This window comes from Hoplias malabaricus, chromosome 10, assembly GCF_029633855.1.
Source record: "Hoplias malabaricus isolate fHopMal1 chromosome 10, fHopMal1.hap1, whole genome shotgun sequence".
Classification (NCBI taxonomy): Eukaryota; Metazoa; Chordata; class Actinopteri; order Characiformes; family Erythrinidae; genus Hoplias; species Hoplias malabaricus.
Window position 1 is genome coordinate 26,543,168 of NC_089809.1, and position 15,051 is coordinate 26,558,218.

The 15,051-nt window shown below is 39.5% G+C and overlaps 1 protein-coding gene across 4 annotated transcripts in view; it reads right to left on the reverse strand.

Moving 5' to 3' along the window:
- Positions 1–15,051, reverse strand: part of ascc3 (activating signal cointegrator 1 complex subunit 3) — a 143,750-nt gene that overhangs the window by 82,040 nt on the left and 46,659 nt on the right. For all 4 annotated transcript variants that reach the window (XM_066682880.1, XM_066682878.1, XM_066682879.1 and 1 more), the window contains 2 exons: positions 12,755–12,958; positions 12,186–12,326 (listed from right to left, as the gene is read on the reverse strand). In XM_066682880.1, coding sequence (XP_066538977.1) covers positions 12,186–12,326; positions 12,755–12,958 — 345 coding nt within the window. The remainder of the gene's footprint in view (positions 1–12,185; positions 12,327–12,754; positions 12,959–15,051) is intronic.

The following is a 15,051-nucleotide window of genomic DNA, read 5'->3' on the forward strand; positions in this document are numbered from 1 at the left end:
AGAACGCTCACGAGAGTCTGAAAAGGAGCTAGCTTTGAGAAAAGGGTCCCATGGTCTTGTGACCTGGAGCCATAGTTACCTGTGCTGTGTAAGAGTCAGGTCTACCATTGTGACTCCTGTTTATTTTTGTTTTTGTTTGTTTCTGTTCTGTCCTATTCTAATAAGAAATACCCACCGTGCATCAGATACCCAGGAATCATCGTTTTTTCCATCTACACCCCTCTTCATTTTTCACCCGACCACAACCTACCCAGTGACTTCGTGTCCCCTTCTTAGGGATTCGGCGAAGAATCGTCACAGCTCGGTCACAGAACGAATTAAACTCATAAGTCAAGGCATTACTGTATAATGTATCCCCAGAAATACTCTTTGCTGAGACACAAATCTCATCACCAATGCCTTTTACAATCATTTGGTTACTTTTTATAAATATTACACTTTGTTTTTCTTATTTTAAACAAGTTTTGTATTCACACAATATCAACACAACAAAATCTTTGTTAATATTACATGAGGAAGTGTTTTTTTCTGCTTGGAAGGCCAAGATGCAGCTTGCACTGCTTGAGAAGTCCCACAGCAAATGGACATGAACATGGTCCATACATAAATAAATCAAAGACGTTGAAACACATGGTTTCTTTAATGATCCTTAAAGCATAGGACAGCACATTATATGACACTAAAATTCTCTCACTTGATAACTGCAACGAATACGATTTTAAGAAGCTGGGATTTATTGTGTGATCCTATGGATGGGTCAAAGGATCAAACTAATCACATCTGTTATCAAGTGTAGAAGAGCTATTTACAATGTTGACCATTAACCATACTATCAGCAGTCCGCTCAAGTCTATGTGGAAGTGAGCTCTGGCAAATGATCGCAAGGGGCCAGTGGGTCCAGAGTAGGGCGAGGGGTTGTCTTGAGCTGCTGGATGATGTGAAGGAGCGAACAGTGCAAGGTAGTGATGTGTGCAGGCATGTGAAAAGCTCCTAGTGGCCAGGTCTGCCCCACAAAACACCAGGACTTATCTCTTAATTAAGCCAGAGTGTGTGTGTGAAGCTGCTTTCACACAGAGAAGCCTGCCACTCTGTTATTACGCAAGGCAGCAAATATTTACCCACTTCCCCAGGGCTAGGGGAAGACATGTGCATGCGTGCTCACTCGCACTCACAAACACTCGCACTCACAAACACTCGCACTCACAAACACACACACAAAACCACTGCCAAATGCTTGCCCAGCCTGCCCACTGTTTCCATGGTAACTATAATCAGTCTTTAGAGTGGGCAGAGAGAGAAAGCTGGGAGTTCTTTTTTTCCTCTCTCAGTACTGATCCACTGATGGTTTGTAAAGACAATGTATGAGCAAAGAAAAATCCATTCACACTATGGATTAACTGTCCTTGTGATAAAGAAACCTCCAACATTAAAGAGGCAGAGGGGAAGGCAAAAGAAAAGAAATGAGAAGAAACGCGAGGTGACTAGCATGGAGGAGACAAGAGCCAAACACAAAATTCCCATCCTGAATTACACCCTGTTATCTCAATCTTGCAGACCTTTCTGACTAAGAGCATCAATGACACTTCCATGGCAATAGAGCTGTGAGTTAATTCCTGTTTCGTCACTTAAATGATAGTAATAAAATATATATAAATATAAAATTGTTTAAAGTAGGCCGGACACATACAGTCCATGGGTTCATGGAACGCTCACTTATCTAGCAATATCTAGCAACTCATCCCTAGCTTTATTTCCAGTCATCAGTCATTCTGCACTCACTCTCTTACAGGTGCTTGACTTTCACTTTATTGTATTCTGTTGCTACTTTGGTGCCATTACATGAAATATTTTAAAACATCCTCCTTGAGATTATTATCGGATCTCAGATGGTCTCTTCTGATAAAGAGCGTACAGTCAATTTCTGTCAATTTCCATGGAATACACACACAAACACTAATATATATATGTATATATTTATATATATATAAATATAAATCAAGATAGTCATACAATAATTTAACATGTCTATTTCAGTGAGCTGCACATGGTCAAGTGCTTTCCGAAGCCAGTTTGTCTGCCAATCAGAACCAAGACTACCTCATTCTAAACAAATGTTAGTTCTAGAGAGAGAGAGATGCTCGTTCAGTGTGTGTAAGTAGAGCTGGACCTGTACACAACAAACTGCCTCCTGAGCCTTGTAGGCTAGAGTAATAGGAGATACTAGAGTACACAGACACACACAGACGCACACGCGTTTGCCTGTACACGTGAGCTGAGCTGTGCTGGTGGCAGGTGTGAGGCAGCATTTATACCACTGCTTTTCTGCCACATCAAATTTGACATGAAAACCATGTCCAATTTGCTCCATCCAAAAAGGTTGACGCAATCGGAGAGGCTCTGCATGCTGCATCTGTCCTCTTTAAAAACAGCGAGGCATTGTTTACTGGCTCCCTGGCACAGGTGGGGGAGGGAGCAGGGCTCAGGAGGAGAGCAGTGAGCAAAGGAGACAGAAGGTTACTGTTCATGCCCTCTCTCTGAGCCTCATTACAGAAGTAGTGTACGAACACTGGAAAAGAGCCTTGCTGGGCATGGTCAGACTGCACTGTTCCACATCATTGCTTTTTTTTTTTTTTTAGACACAAAAGAAACCAAGAAAAAAAATAATAATGATAATTTAAAAATAAATAAATAAATAAATCAGTTTTTGCATTCATCATTTTTTTTCATTTAAGAAACTTTCTCGTTCTGCCTCATAGTATAAAATTACCTGGGTAAATACATCTTACATATATAACAATATTCTTTAGTGATATTGATTAACAAAACATAGTTGATATGAAGGATAACAAAAATAGGAATGCTTAACAACAGTGTAGTGCCCAAAACATTTTTGTGTCAAAATAGTACAGAACCTCACTTCTGTTTTATATGACATTGATTAGGCTTCCAGCAGAACATTCAGGGCAAACATGATTATAAATACCAAAGCTCTTTACTCATTACTCTGGAAAATACACGTAACCTAGCAACGACACCAATACATACACCACAGCAGTGGGGTTCCTAGACCTTTTAAACCAGCATGGTTTGATTACCGTTCGCGCTCTTAATTTTGAACATAGTAAAAACTCATGCAGCAGTGAACCCATTATTCACTTTGAAAAACTAAATTTGAAAACAAAAGGTAATGCAAAAAAAAAGCAAAAAAGAATGTGTAAATTAATGGAAATATTTTCCTCACGAAAGGTTCATAAACAATTGTTTCGGCCTTCTTTATATTATCTCCTTATATATGGTATAATTGCACTAATACACTCGACATAAGTGCTATAACATGAGATATTGGCACTGGTGTACAGCTATTGGCCTGCAGCCTCATATCTATGACTGCAACACACCGGTGCCAATATCTCATGTTATAGCAAATCCTCTTGTGTATTATTGCTTAAGTAGAACTAGCATTAGTACTGTATGTGGGAAACACATGAACCCCATGTGTATGAGATTCTGCTGGGTCTACTGAGTTTAATTGTTTACTTCAATTCTTTTAAACACAATTACAGTGTATTCTGTAAGCAGCAAAGTACTACTGGGTTGTGCATCATACATTGGTACACATGTACATTCATATCCTCCTTTTAAGTCTAACTGTGAAATATGTAAGAAACTCTTAGCACAGACTTCAGAAAGAATGAGGTCAATAAAGTTAAAACCTCTCTGGATATTAAAAGGGGGCTCAGCTTCACTAAGATCCAGGTCTCTCTGAATATTGATGTTTAAATGAGCTTTAAGATTAGGATGTATTCCATTCTTAAACACACAAACTGCATGGAGAAAATGTAATTCAGTGATCACCAACCTTTCTGCTTAGATTAGACTGAACGCTAGTTTCTAATCCACCTGATCCAACTAGTCTGCCCCTTCAGAAAACCAACATCAACTGGATCAGATCTGTTAGCTGTGGGATAGACCTGGGTTCTTCAGGATTTGTTGGTGACCCCTGGATGATTACAGATTTGCATGGTGAACATCATCTTAGCCTCCAGTTTTATCTTCCTAATATATTAACTCTAAAATCTGAGCATTACCCAATAGACCATCGAATATGAAAATTCAAAGATTCAGTGAAATTATCTTGCCATTATTATGCATATGTTATTAAGATATATAGAATGAGATCAACAAAGGAAAGTACTTTATTTCCTATTACATGTTCATTATGTACTCTCCTCAAGGCAGCACTTATTTGGGGAGAATAAACCCAATTTCTCTTAGTGCTCCACAGGAATTAAACATCTTAAATCATTATTCAGTAAGAGAGTTGCAAAGTTCCAACAACTAAATTTATATATTTTTAATGCCATATAATAGAATGCTCAACAATAAAGCCTATTCATAATAGTAATATAGTATAAAAAATGCCTTTACATGCTAGCACCACCCCTAAAATACGTATTCAGTAAGTGAGATATTTGTATAGCCGTGTGTACAATGTATCAGGCATTTTACAGTACAGCTGTTTCCATGGCAACAACTAAATGAGAGAAAAGACCATGTGCTGAGATCCAAGTGCAGGAGACTGACAAGTAGTGTAGTGAGAGAGAGAGAGATACAGAAACAGGTGAACAGAAAGGATGAAATATCTGTTAGGCTGTAACCTGCTGCTTGTCCTCAGTGAAGCTGGACACAGTGTTCTGATGATCCCTACTGATCAATACCTAATGACCGCCTTCTAGTGCTCAATAAAGTACAATTCATACCTGATGTTTCCAATGCCCTTCTGTCTAATTAACCAGAGTTACCCAAGACCCCATTTGACCAAAGGGCAACCTCACAGTTTAAAGCAGTCCTGAACTTGAGTCTTTGCTTTACCCTAAAGGAATAACATGGATAATAATACACTCTGGGAAAAGGCACAAAGAATAAGAAATATACATGATAACCAAGTTAAGAGTCTGACTCTGGATACAGAACTTTGTTTTCTAGACACAATCCAAAAATGCCTAAAACCTGTTGTTTAGACTGGACATCTGAACCTTTACCCTGAACCCTACAAGAAATATGAAGATCTCTGAATCAACCCAAATATAATATAAACAATGAAATATAGTGATATCTGTAATGGAAATACATCACATGATCAGGAAGCTTGTGAAAACAACGGTGCTTTGCATAGATTAAAAATTAACATAAACAAAAAAAATTACTTTTCATTACTTTTCACAATTTACAGAAAAGCTATCAAAAATAAAAAACGAGAAATTTCAAACCAAATATAATTTTACTGTGTGTAATAAAACATCATTTTTGACTGACTATGCGCAAATTAGAGGACATTCAAAAAAAAAAAAAAAAAAAAAAAACAACTACAATTTAACATTTAACTGTTGTGAAATTACAGCCACTGCATGTAGCTTTCTTGAGAATGAAGCACAAAAAAAATGAAAAATGTGGCTATCTTTTTGGAGAAAGCCGCGCTTGCCTCCTGCTTGTACACTGATTGGACAGGTAAAGTGGAATTGATTTGTTGTTTTAACTTCTGCACTGTTTGTTAGAAAAAAAATCCCTTAAGCTCCATCTCCATAACTACCGCATGTGATGGACACATTTCATGTTTTGAGTGCACCTTCGCTAAACCTGGCTTTGTCAACAAATCCAGCTGGGGGTGTACAAGTCTACGCTTTCTCTGCCAGCGACAGTTCTATCAGCATCTCTCCCACTCTCTGGGGCCCCTTGGCCCCACTGCTTTTGGGAAATGCTGGTTTAAATAATGACACACTGGGTCTGGGCTCTGCAACAACCAACACAAAGCTGTGTGTCTGGAAGTAACGACCCCCTGCCTGCCTCTGCTCCGAGCTGCTTCCACAAGGCTCCTCCGAGCGGTCTCCAGTGCAGTGAGCACACAGCTGCAAATTGCTCTGTATTCTCCCTGCTGCTCACTGCAGAGGCACCACCCTCATTCTTTTGAGGGAGTGTGTATGCGAGAGAGAAAATGAGAGAGTGTCTTACTTTTGTTTATCATGCCCATTTCCTACAGCTGTCTCCGTTTGTTTCAGATAGATGATAAGATGTCACTTATAAAGCACAAATACACCGTTTGATCCACTGAAGGCTGGAGAGTTACAGGTATTCATTCCAGCTGGGCACTGCAAGCCTGGTTTCTTTAATTAGGCTTCTATTTTCACAAAGAAAATAAACTCATTAGTGAAATCAGACGGTGGTGCATTAAGTTTCTATCTGCTTTCATTACTGTGAAGGAGCGTTTCATGAAACTAAGCAAGTTTTTTTTTTTTTTTTTTTTTTTTTTTTTTTTTTTTTTTTACATAATTCATAAGCAGCCAATAACAAAAGTATTTACAACTTTTGTCCAAAATGTTTTTTTTGTGAGTGATTTTATAAGGATTACATATAAGATTTTTTGTGTTTTATATTTAATTTCACTAAGCCATCATTTAGGGCTCTTCATAGACTGCCACCATATGCGATCCTGTCACTATAACTCATCGTCAGCTTTCCAATTCTAGCCTCGCTCCCAGGCTCAGTCTGGCAACACTCAATAAATTCAACTGTGCCTTTTGTTACAGTCACCTCAAATGATCAGACCAAACAGAAACAAGCTCTTGTTTAAGACAGCGCATAATACTTCACAAAATGATAAGCAATTCAGACACATTTAAGAGAAAAAACTTCATCAACACTTAAAAAATAAAGCTGTTATGTCATAAATGAACCACTTTTGGTTCAATAAAGAACCTTGTTGGTTTAAGAGATGTGAGTTTTTAGAACCTTTTAAAAGGTTTAAACATGCTTCACACCATCTTGAGGTTCTTCACCCATTTAAACGTATTAGCAAAAATGGTTCATTATGGAGCTAAAAATAAAAGTGGTTCTTCTATGGCATCTATCAAAGAAACTTTTGCAACATCTTTATTTTTCAGTGTAGACAGAAAAGACAGGGGAAAAATTAAAGCTAAGGCACCTTAGGTTGATACAAAGTGCCCAGTGCATCAGTGCAAATTGGAAGGCCACCTAGAGCTTCATAATCTGTAAGCATTGAGATTCTAGTCAGGATTAAAGATAAAAAAGTAAGAAGCAGAATCTGGGCAGATACAGCAGATACTTCACTCAGGCTCAAGATTCCCTTTTCAGTAAGGCAGGACCATTTCAAAAAAAGCAATCTTTTGCAAAAACATACCGCCCACAAGCCAAAAGGCAGGCAATTTGAGAGATGGAGCAAATCTGCCGTGAAGAAAGGGGAAACATTCTCTCAGACAGGTGTCCAGGGTGCAAAGTTGGCAGACACATTTCCAAAAACAAAGATTTTTTCCAAGTAGCCCACATTGTTCGCTGTATTGATGTTCTTCTGATTAGAATCAGATTATCCATTTAATATGACTGTGTTTGTTAAGCCATAAACACACCTAGTCTAGAGAGCATTTTTGAGAATTTTGTTGAAGGTACCATTAATGCAAGGAAATGCAGATGCTGCTGTCGAGACAACGTCTTTTCCCAGGAACAGCATGTCTATTTCAGCTGGAAAATGCCTGGCCTCATTCTGCAAAAGTTACAATAGCATGGCTTTGTAGACAGAGTGCCTGTCTGTGATTGACTGGCCTGCCTGCAGTTCAGACCCGACTCCTACTGAAAATGTATGGTGCATCATGAAGAGGAAAATATCAGACAACGGCAACCACAGACTGTTGAGGAGCTCACATTTTGTATATAGCAAGAATGGGCAACAGCAATGGGTTACAGTTAAACTTAAAAAATCAGTATATTTAATTCCCATATTATTAAAAAGCATAATTAAAAGAAATGGTGAAGTGACCCAGTGGTAAATATGCCTTTGTCCCAGCGTTTTTAAAGGGGTTGGACAATGAAACTGACCACAATAATTTATTAGTGTGGTGTAGGACCTCCTTTTGTGGCCAATACAGCCTCAATTTGTCTTGGGAATGACATACACAAGTCCTGCACAGTGGTCAGAGGGATTTTAAAATCAGGATAGTGGCCAGGTCATTACGTGTTGCTGGTGGAGGAAAACGTTTCCTGACTCGCTCCTCCAAAACGCCCCAAACTGGCTCACTAATATTTAGATCTGGTAACTGTGCAGGCCATGGGAGATGTTCAACTTCACTTTCATGTTCATCAAACCAATCTTTCACCAGTCTTGATGTGTGTATTGGTGCATTGTCGTCCTGATACACGGCACCGCCTTCAGGATACAATGTTTGAACCATTGGATGCACATGGTCCTCCAGAATGGTTCAGTAGTCCTTGGCAGTGACGCGCCCATCTAGCACAAGTATTGGGCCAAGGGAATGCCATAATATGGCAGCTCAAACCATCTCTGATCCACCCCCATGCTTCACTCTGGGCATGCAACAGTCTGGGTGGTACGCTTCTTTGGGGCTTCTCCACACCATAACTCTCTCGGATGTGGGGAAAACTGTTAAGGTGGACTCATCAGAGAACAATACATGTTTCACATTGTCCACAGCCCAAGATTTGTGCTCCTTGCACCATTGAAACCGATGTTTAGCATTGGCATGAGTGATCAAAGGTGTGGCTATAGCAGCCCGGCCGTGTATATTGACCCTGTGGAGCTCCCGATGGACAGTTCTGGTGGAAACAGGAGAGTTGAGATGCACATTTAATTCAACCGTGATTTGGGCAGCCGTGGTTTTATGTTTTTTGGATGCAATCCGGGTCAGCACCCGAACATCCCTTTCAGACAGCTTCCTCTTGCTTCCACAGTTAATCCTGTTGGATGTGTTTCATCCTTTTTGGTGGTATGCTGACATTACCCTGGATACCGTGGCACTTGATACATCACAAAGACTTGCTGTCTTGGTCACAGATGCTCCAGCAAGATGTGCACCAAAAATTTGTCCTCTTTTGAACTCTGGTATGTCACCCATAATGTTGTATGCATTGCAATATTTTGAGCAAAACTGTGCTCGTACCCTCTTTTAATTGAACCTTCACACTCTGCTCTTACTAGTGCACTGCTCAATTAATGAAGATTGGCCACCAGACTGGTCTAAGTTAGCCATGAAACCTCCCACACTAAAATGACAACCCCTGTATATCAACCCCTGTATGTATATATATATATATATATATATATATATCCTTGTACTAACAACATATCTGTGCAGATATTAATATGTATTAATACTCATTGTCCCTAGGTTATGTTTATTTGATACAGAATATTTTATATATTCAGTGTTTATTCTCAGTCATGTACAATAGACAATTTTATTTCATAGGGTGCATGCAAGATACCCTTAGTGTTATTCTGGCCAACAGAATTTAAAAGAAAGAAAAAAAAACACAATGTGTTTCGCAGCATTTCCAAAACCTAGAGATTGTGATGTTTATCGTGTAGCCAAAGCAGGCAGTAAAGCTCCATCACAGTTGTTGTAAAATGGCTTTAAATCGTATGTGTCAAGCCACACTTACTGTGTGATTTCTCACGCTTCTTCACTGACCTGTAGCAACAAGCTCTCCCACTGACATTCCCTGACAGCTTGTCTCTGTTTGGAACTATCCATACACAAAACAACAAGAGTAACAAAAAATCTAAAGCCAAATGGCTGAAATCTGTTATGTCAGTGTTCCATTAGCTATTACAGCCTCAGCACATAAACAATGTTGGTGAATCTTTAAAGTAATCAGCCTTGTAACCACGTCCCTGGCCCGCAGGCACCTTACAACTGAACACTAACAATGAAAATAAGTATACATTAAAAACTTAAAATGTAACAAAGGAAGAATGAAAAAGAGTGAAGGGATATCTACAGAAGGTAACACTAAAGGTAACAGTCAACAGTCACTAACCAGAAACAAAAACAAACATATGAAAAGTGCTATATAAAACTGATGGATTATTATTATTATTAAGTTATTATATTAGGTATTATGTCATTTGTAAGTACATTGTGACAGTGACATATTATCCAATTATGTTTTCAAATAGAAATTTGAATATTAAATTCAACTATAAAATATTTCTAATAATATATTACATATTGGAAATTGCATGAAGCTTACCTCACATACAAAACTGTGTATCTGGTTTATTATTTTGTCCTAAAGTAAATTTAAGGATGTGTCCTTCTGTCTTACTTCAATTTTACAACTGAGGTGTAGAATCAAACCAGGGGTTGAAGAGTTGAGCTAACGTTTGGCTGAGGCCCATGTCCAGTGTGTGTGCAGAGAGAGTGATTTTCTGGCTCAGTGTTTAAGAGGCCTGGTTATCAAGCCCTTGATCACGAGTGTGTCTGAACCCAAACTGATCTCTTTACCAGGCTGCCGCTTCTGTCTTCTCTTATCTGTGGAGCTGTGCTCTGATGAAAGCAACCATACCCTCATCTCATTACCACCCAAACTCAGCCTGACAGCACGCATTCATGAGCACACAGATTCCCTCACACACACACACCTAGACCCAAGCAAACACTCATCTCTCACTGTCTCTCTCATTCAGTCAACTTAGAGTTGGGAATTATTTGTTTGTTTTGGGGTCAATAATGATTCTCTAAAATGATTACGACTCCTAAACTATCTTGAAGCGATCCCAAAATGAAAAAGAAACAAGCTTAAAATACCTATCAAGTGAGCAATCTGTAAATGTAATATCACGTAATTGAGGAGATAAAAAAGCTTAAAAACTACATTTATAAACAGTCAAGTGAAAACAGGCTCCTCTTAGCTGCAAGTGCCCTTTAGAAAACAGGGACAAAAGGGGTTCAGTTTCAAAGCGATTCAAGTTAAATAAAGTTTATTTGTTTTTTTGTTCTATTTGTTTGAATGGAGTGGAAAATGCTCAAATGTGCTTTCAGCTAAGTTTCTAGACTGGGTTTCTAGACCCCAAACATGCCAACCCCAAAACTCCAATTCTGTTCAAAAGTCCTATATTGATGTTTAAAAGGACGGAATAAATACATTAAATATTACAGCAGATAACTGAGTTATTAAAAATACTTAATATTCATTCGCATTCACTGGGGATATAAAGAAGTTGGAAAATATAATGTACATGTAAATGTTTTATTACTCTAATAAATGTGTTAATTATAATTTATTATAGGCCACTCCAAATAATTCCATGAAAGTAGGCTTTGTGGCAGTGTTTGTGTGTGTGTGTGTGTGTGTATTTGAAGACGTCTGTAGAAATGCCTAACTAGAGCATTTAGTTATTTGAAACTTTATCTATTTCTGAGTTTACCTGCATCCATACTGTGGGTATATAATTTGCCTTGAAAAGCCCTGTCAATAACCCCTTAGAAATGTTGCACAATGTAAACAGAGCTGTATGTGCAAAAGCAAATGTCCATAACATTTGTACTAGACATTACCTGGACTTTATCCTGCCAGCACCCCAGTAAAAATTCCAGGTAATGTCTAAGTGATCCCATGCGTGGATAGAGCACTTCATTTTCTGGAGAATCACAGTGAATTAATGCTGAGCCTTCTGCATGCGCTGTACAGGCGCTACCCCATGCTTAAATCACATCTCCAGCTGTGAGAATGCATCTGACACGGAAAATCTTAGACTAAAGGCTACATGTGTGAAAGGGCAACACTGGAAAATGTCCTCACGAGTTCATATCATCGCTCTCCAATTAAAAACATGTCCATTTTCATGGATTTTTAGTCTACTACATCATTTGGAAATAGCAGCTGTCCTTCAAATTGTGTGACAATTACATAATGAATAGACCACTTGGAATGAAATCTCTTTACAAAGTTAAGAAAGGTTTTTTACCTTCTTCTGTAAAGTTATGTTTTTGGGAGATACATATTTTTCATTGGACAGAGACAATATGTAAAAAAACACTAGCAGAATATTCCCCAAAATTCCCCTAAAGCTGTTGGGGAAGAAAAAAAATACCTAACAGGTTTCCTGCTGCAACCCCCACCCCATACCCCCAGCAGCATTTGTCTAAAAATGGACCACCGCATTTAATTTGGGTGTTTTCTTACTTTTGAAGCACCCTGTGTTTTTTATACATCAAACACAAAACACCTTCTTTGCTGTTAATGTAAATATCCACCTTATATTTCAGCACTTCCTGTGCAAAAGAACTGTATAATTCTCTCAATGAAGAGGGGCCTTCCACGTAAGTTCCACAAACTACATTTTTCCTTGGTGAGATGCCGGATGTGTGTTTTACCTGAGTGCGGAGGATCTCCCCTTTGGTCAGCTGCATGTCTCCAGTGAGCTCTTTGACAGAGATGCCCAAAGGCTCCAAGCGTTTACTGAAGTAATTAGTCATCTCGGCAGCCAAGGCCTTCATTGGAGCCACATATACTATCTATAGATACATGGGAGAGAGACAGAGGGAGAAAGAGTGTAAGGAAGAGGAAGAGAGAGAGACAGAGAGAGAGAAAATGATAAATGGGTGAACATCACAGTCTGGTTTGTTCCTTGGCAACCAGCACAATACAACACTTAGTGAAATATGAAGTAGACCGCTAAGACTGAGAAAGTTTAATAGTGATGTATGAAGATTGTCTATCATCATTACACTCGCCATTGTTTGTGAGCATGTGTTATTCACATGATAGCGCTCCCAATTACACTCCCTCCCACCCTGCAGAAAAACTCAGAGATGCTTTACACCTGGGCTATAAAAGCTTCACCCAAGGTTCTCCCATGAGCTCATGTTTCAGACTGAAGATCCTTCATTTCAAGTAAATAAAGGATCAGATAAGTGTGTATCAAGACTGAACAGTGGTGCACCTTGAACTGGTCTTTGCGGATGACCCCACCAGGCTGCAGGTGCTGGCGGATCTCATGCAGGACAGTGAGCATGGCAATGTTGGTCTTCCCTGCCCCGGTAGGAGCACACACCAGCAGGTTCTCATTAGTGTTGTATGCTGTCTCAAACACAATGGACTGAATCCTGTTCAGACGCTTCATGCCCTTAAACACCAGCTGCCCAATCTGGAAATGAAGAAGAAAGACCAATGAGGAAAAAAAAAAATTAAATACACAAGAATGACCCCAAGAGAAAGAAATCAAATTTAAAGGAGAAAAAGAAAGAGAGAAAAGTATGAATGCAAGAAAAAAGTACTTATAAAACGTAGAAAGAACAAAAGCAAGAAAAAACGTGAAAAGAGAAAGAAAGAAAAAAAATACAAGTTTGAATTTACATAATGTACATATGAGAATATGAATGTAGACTATGTGGATCATTTAAATTTAAAAGACTAATTAACCAAAGACAGAGAAGCTGAAGTGTGTCGAGGATTTCCACAGAGGCTTTTCAGCCCTGATAGCCTTCCAATTTTTAACAAACTTGCTCACTCCACACCAGCTGGGGTGCAGCTACAAGTGCGAGACACATATGGTGAGAGGGAGAAAGCAACAGGCCAAGATCAGCAGTAGCCAAAACCTAAGTACCACACCACAGTCCAGAGCTAATTAGACTTCTATCCAGTTACTATCAGCATAGTCCAATTCCTCTCCACTTCTACTCAGCGCAGGAAACTTCTCAACAGCGCCTTGACATATAAACAAATAATCATCTAAACTAGTAAACCTCCTACACTCTCCGTCCAAGTCAAAGTGAGATCCAAAAACAACTAGTGTCTAGTGTCAGGCCAATTACACTCCAAAAAGAACTTCCCAGAAAGCTGCTCAGACGACGATTAGAACTGGAGTAAGCAGCTAATAGTTGAAAGGCCATCAAGTCACAGAGGAGGGAGCAGCTCCGAGTGGCGGAGGGAGCCGTCGATCAAACCCACCCACGCTGGCTGACTTCGCCATGACGACGCACCAGGGGTGACAGCCTTCAATCTCGGCAGAAGTCTGATAAGAAATGAAAAGGCCTTTTTTGAAGGCTGCTGCCACGGGGAGCACACTTAAGCTACCGCTGAGAGGGGATATTTTTCACTGCGTTCTGGTCCTTAGAGTGCGTGAGTAGGCTGAGATCAGCAGTGACCCCAAAGTAATAACACATGCAATTAATAACTCATAATTCCACTGGAATAACCGCTGGGACCTGCTAACTCAGGTTCCCAAGAAAATCTCTATGAGAAACCATCAAGCTGGCTCCAACCTGTTTGGGAGGAAAAAGGCAACTGTGTTCAGCAGTTCATAAAGATAGTGTAGTGTTCAATTATGGTTCATTTATTCATTCGTGTAGAAGAGGTAGCACTTCTAAGTGCTAACTTCTTCTCTAACCATCTGTCTCTGTCTCTTTCTCCATGCCTTCCTCTTTCACACAGCTGGTCAGGCATGCCTATGGCACAGGAGGTGGTGTCATTTATTTAAGGATTCATTAAAAACATGTCACTGCCCTTCTGTCTAGCTTGAACATTCATATATATACACACACACACGATTTTATTTAAGTGAATAAGTGATTTTTTTATTTTCTTTCATTTTTTGCACCTATGCTCTACGACCAGTGGAAATGACTGCAGTGCAGTAAAAGGTTATTATTGCCTCAAAAAGCCATTTTATTAGAGTCTGCTTGATACACAAAAGCTGAAGGACACTTGTGAGTCGAGTTTAAGAAAGAAACTGGGCCTCTGACAGGCTCACAAGTCCACTGAGGTGCACCATCATCCAGTCAGGGGGGAAGCCTAAACTTGTGTGGGGGAAAGGGGGGATAAAATATGCAATGGAGCCTTGCAGTTGCTAAGACAGTCAAAGCACCATCACCACCACCACCATCATCATCATCATCATCATCATCTCCTCCAAGCAGCAGCACATTCGCACACACTCTTGTGAGCATAATGGATAATTATAAAAAAACGGCACATTTACCATCATTAGCCTTAAAAGAGCAGTGGGTGTTTTGGCGTTTCTAGAGCTGCTCATTGTGTGGTATTAGGAGCAGGCTTTTTCATTTCCTCGCTCAGTAAACAAGTGGAGAGGGTAAATCCTCATTCTCCTCCTGGAAGCTTGGTGATACCAGCCTCTGTCCAACCAATTATTTCCCCAAGGGGCAGGTCCTTAGAGCATCCACTTATAAATATTCATATCTGAATTAGGCACTTGGTGTGGGCGCTCTAGTCCTCTCTCAC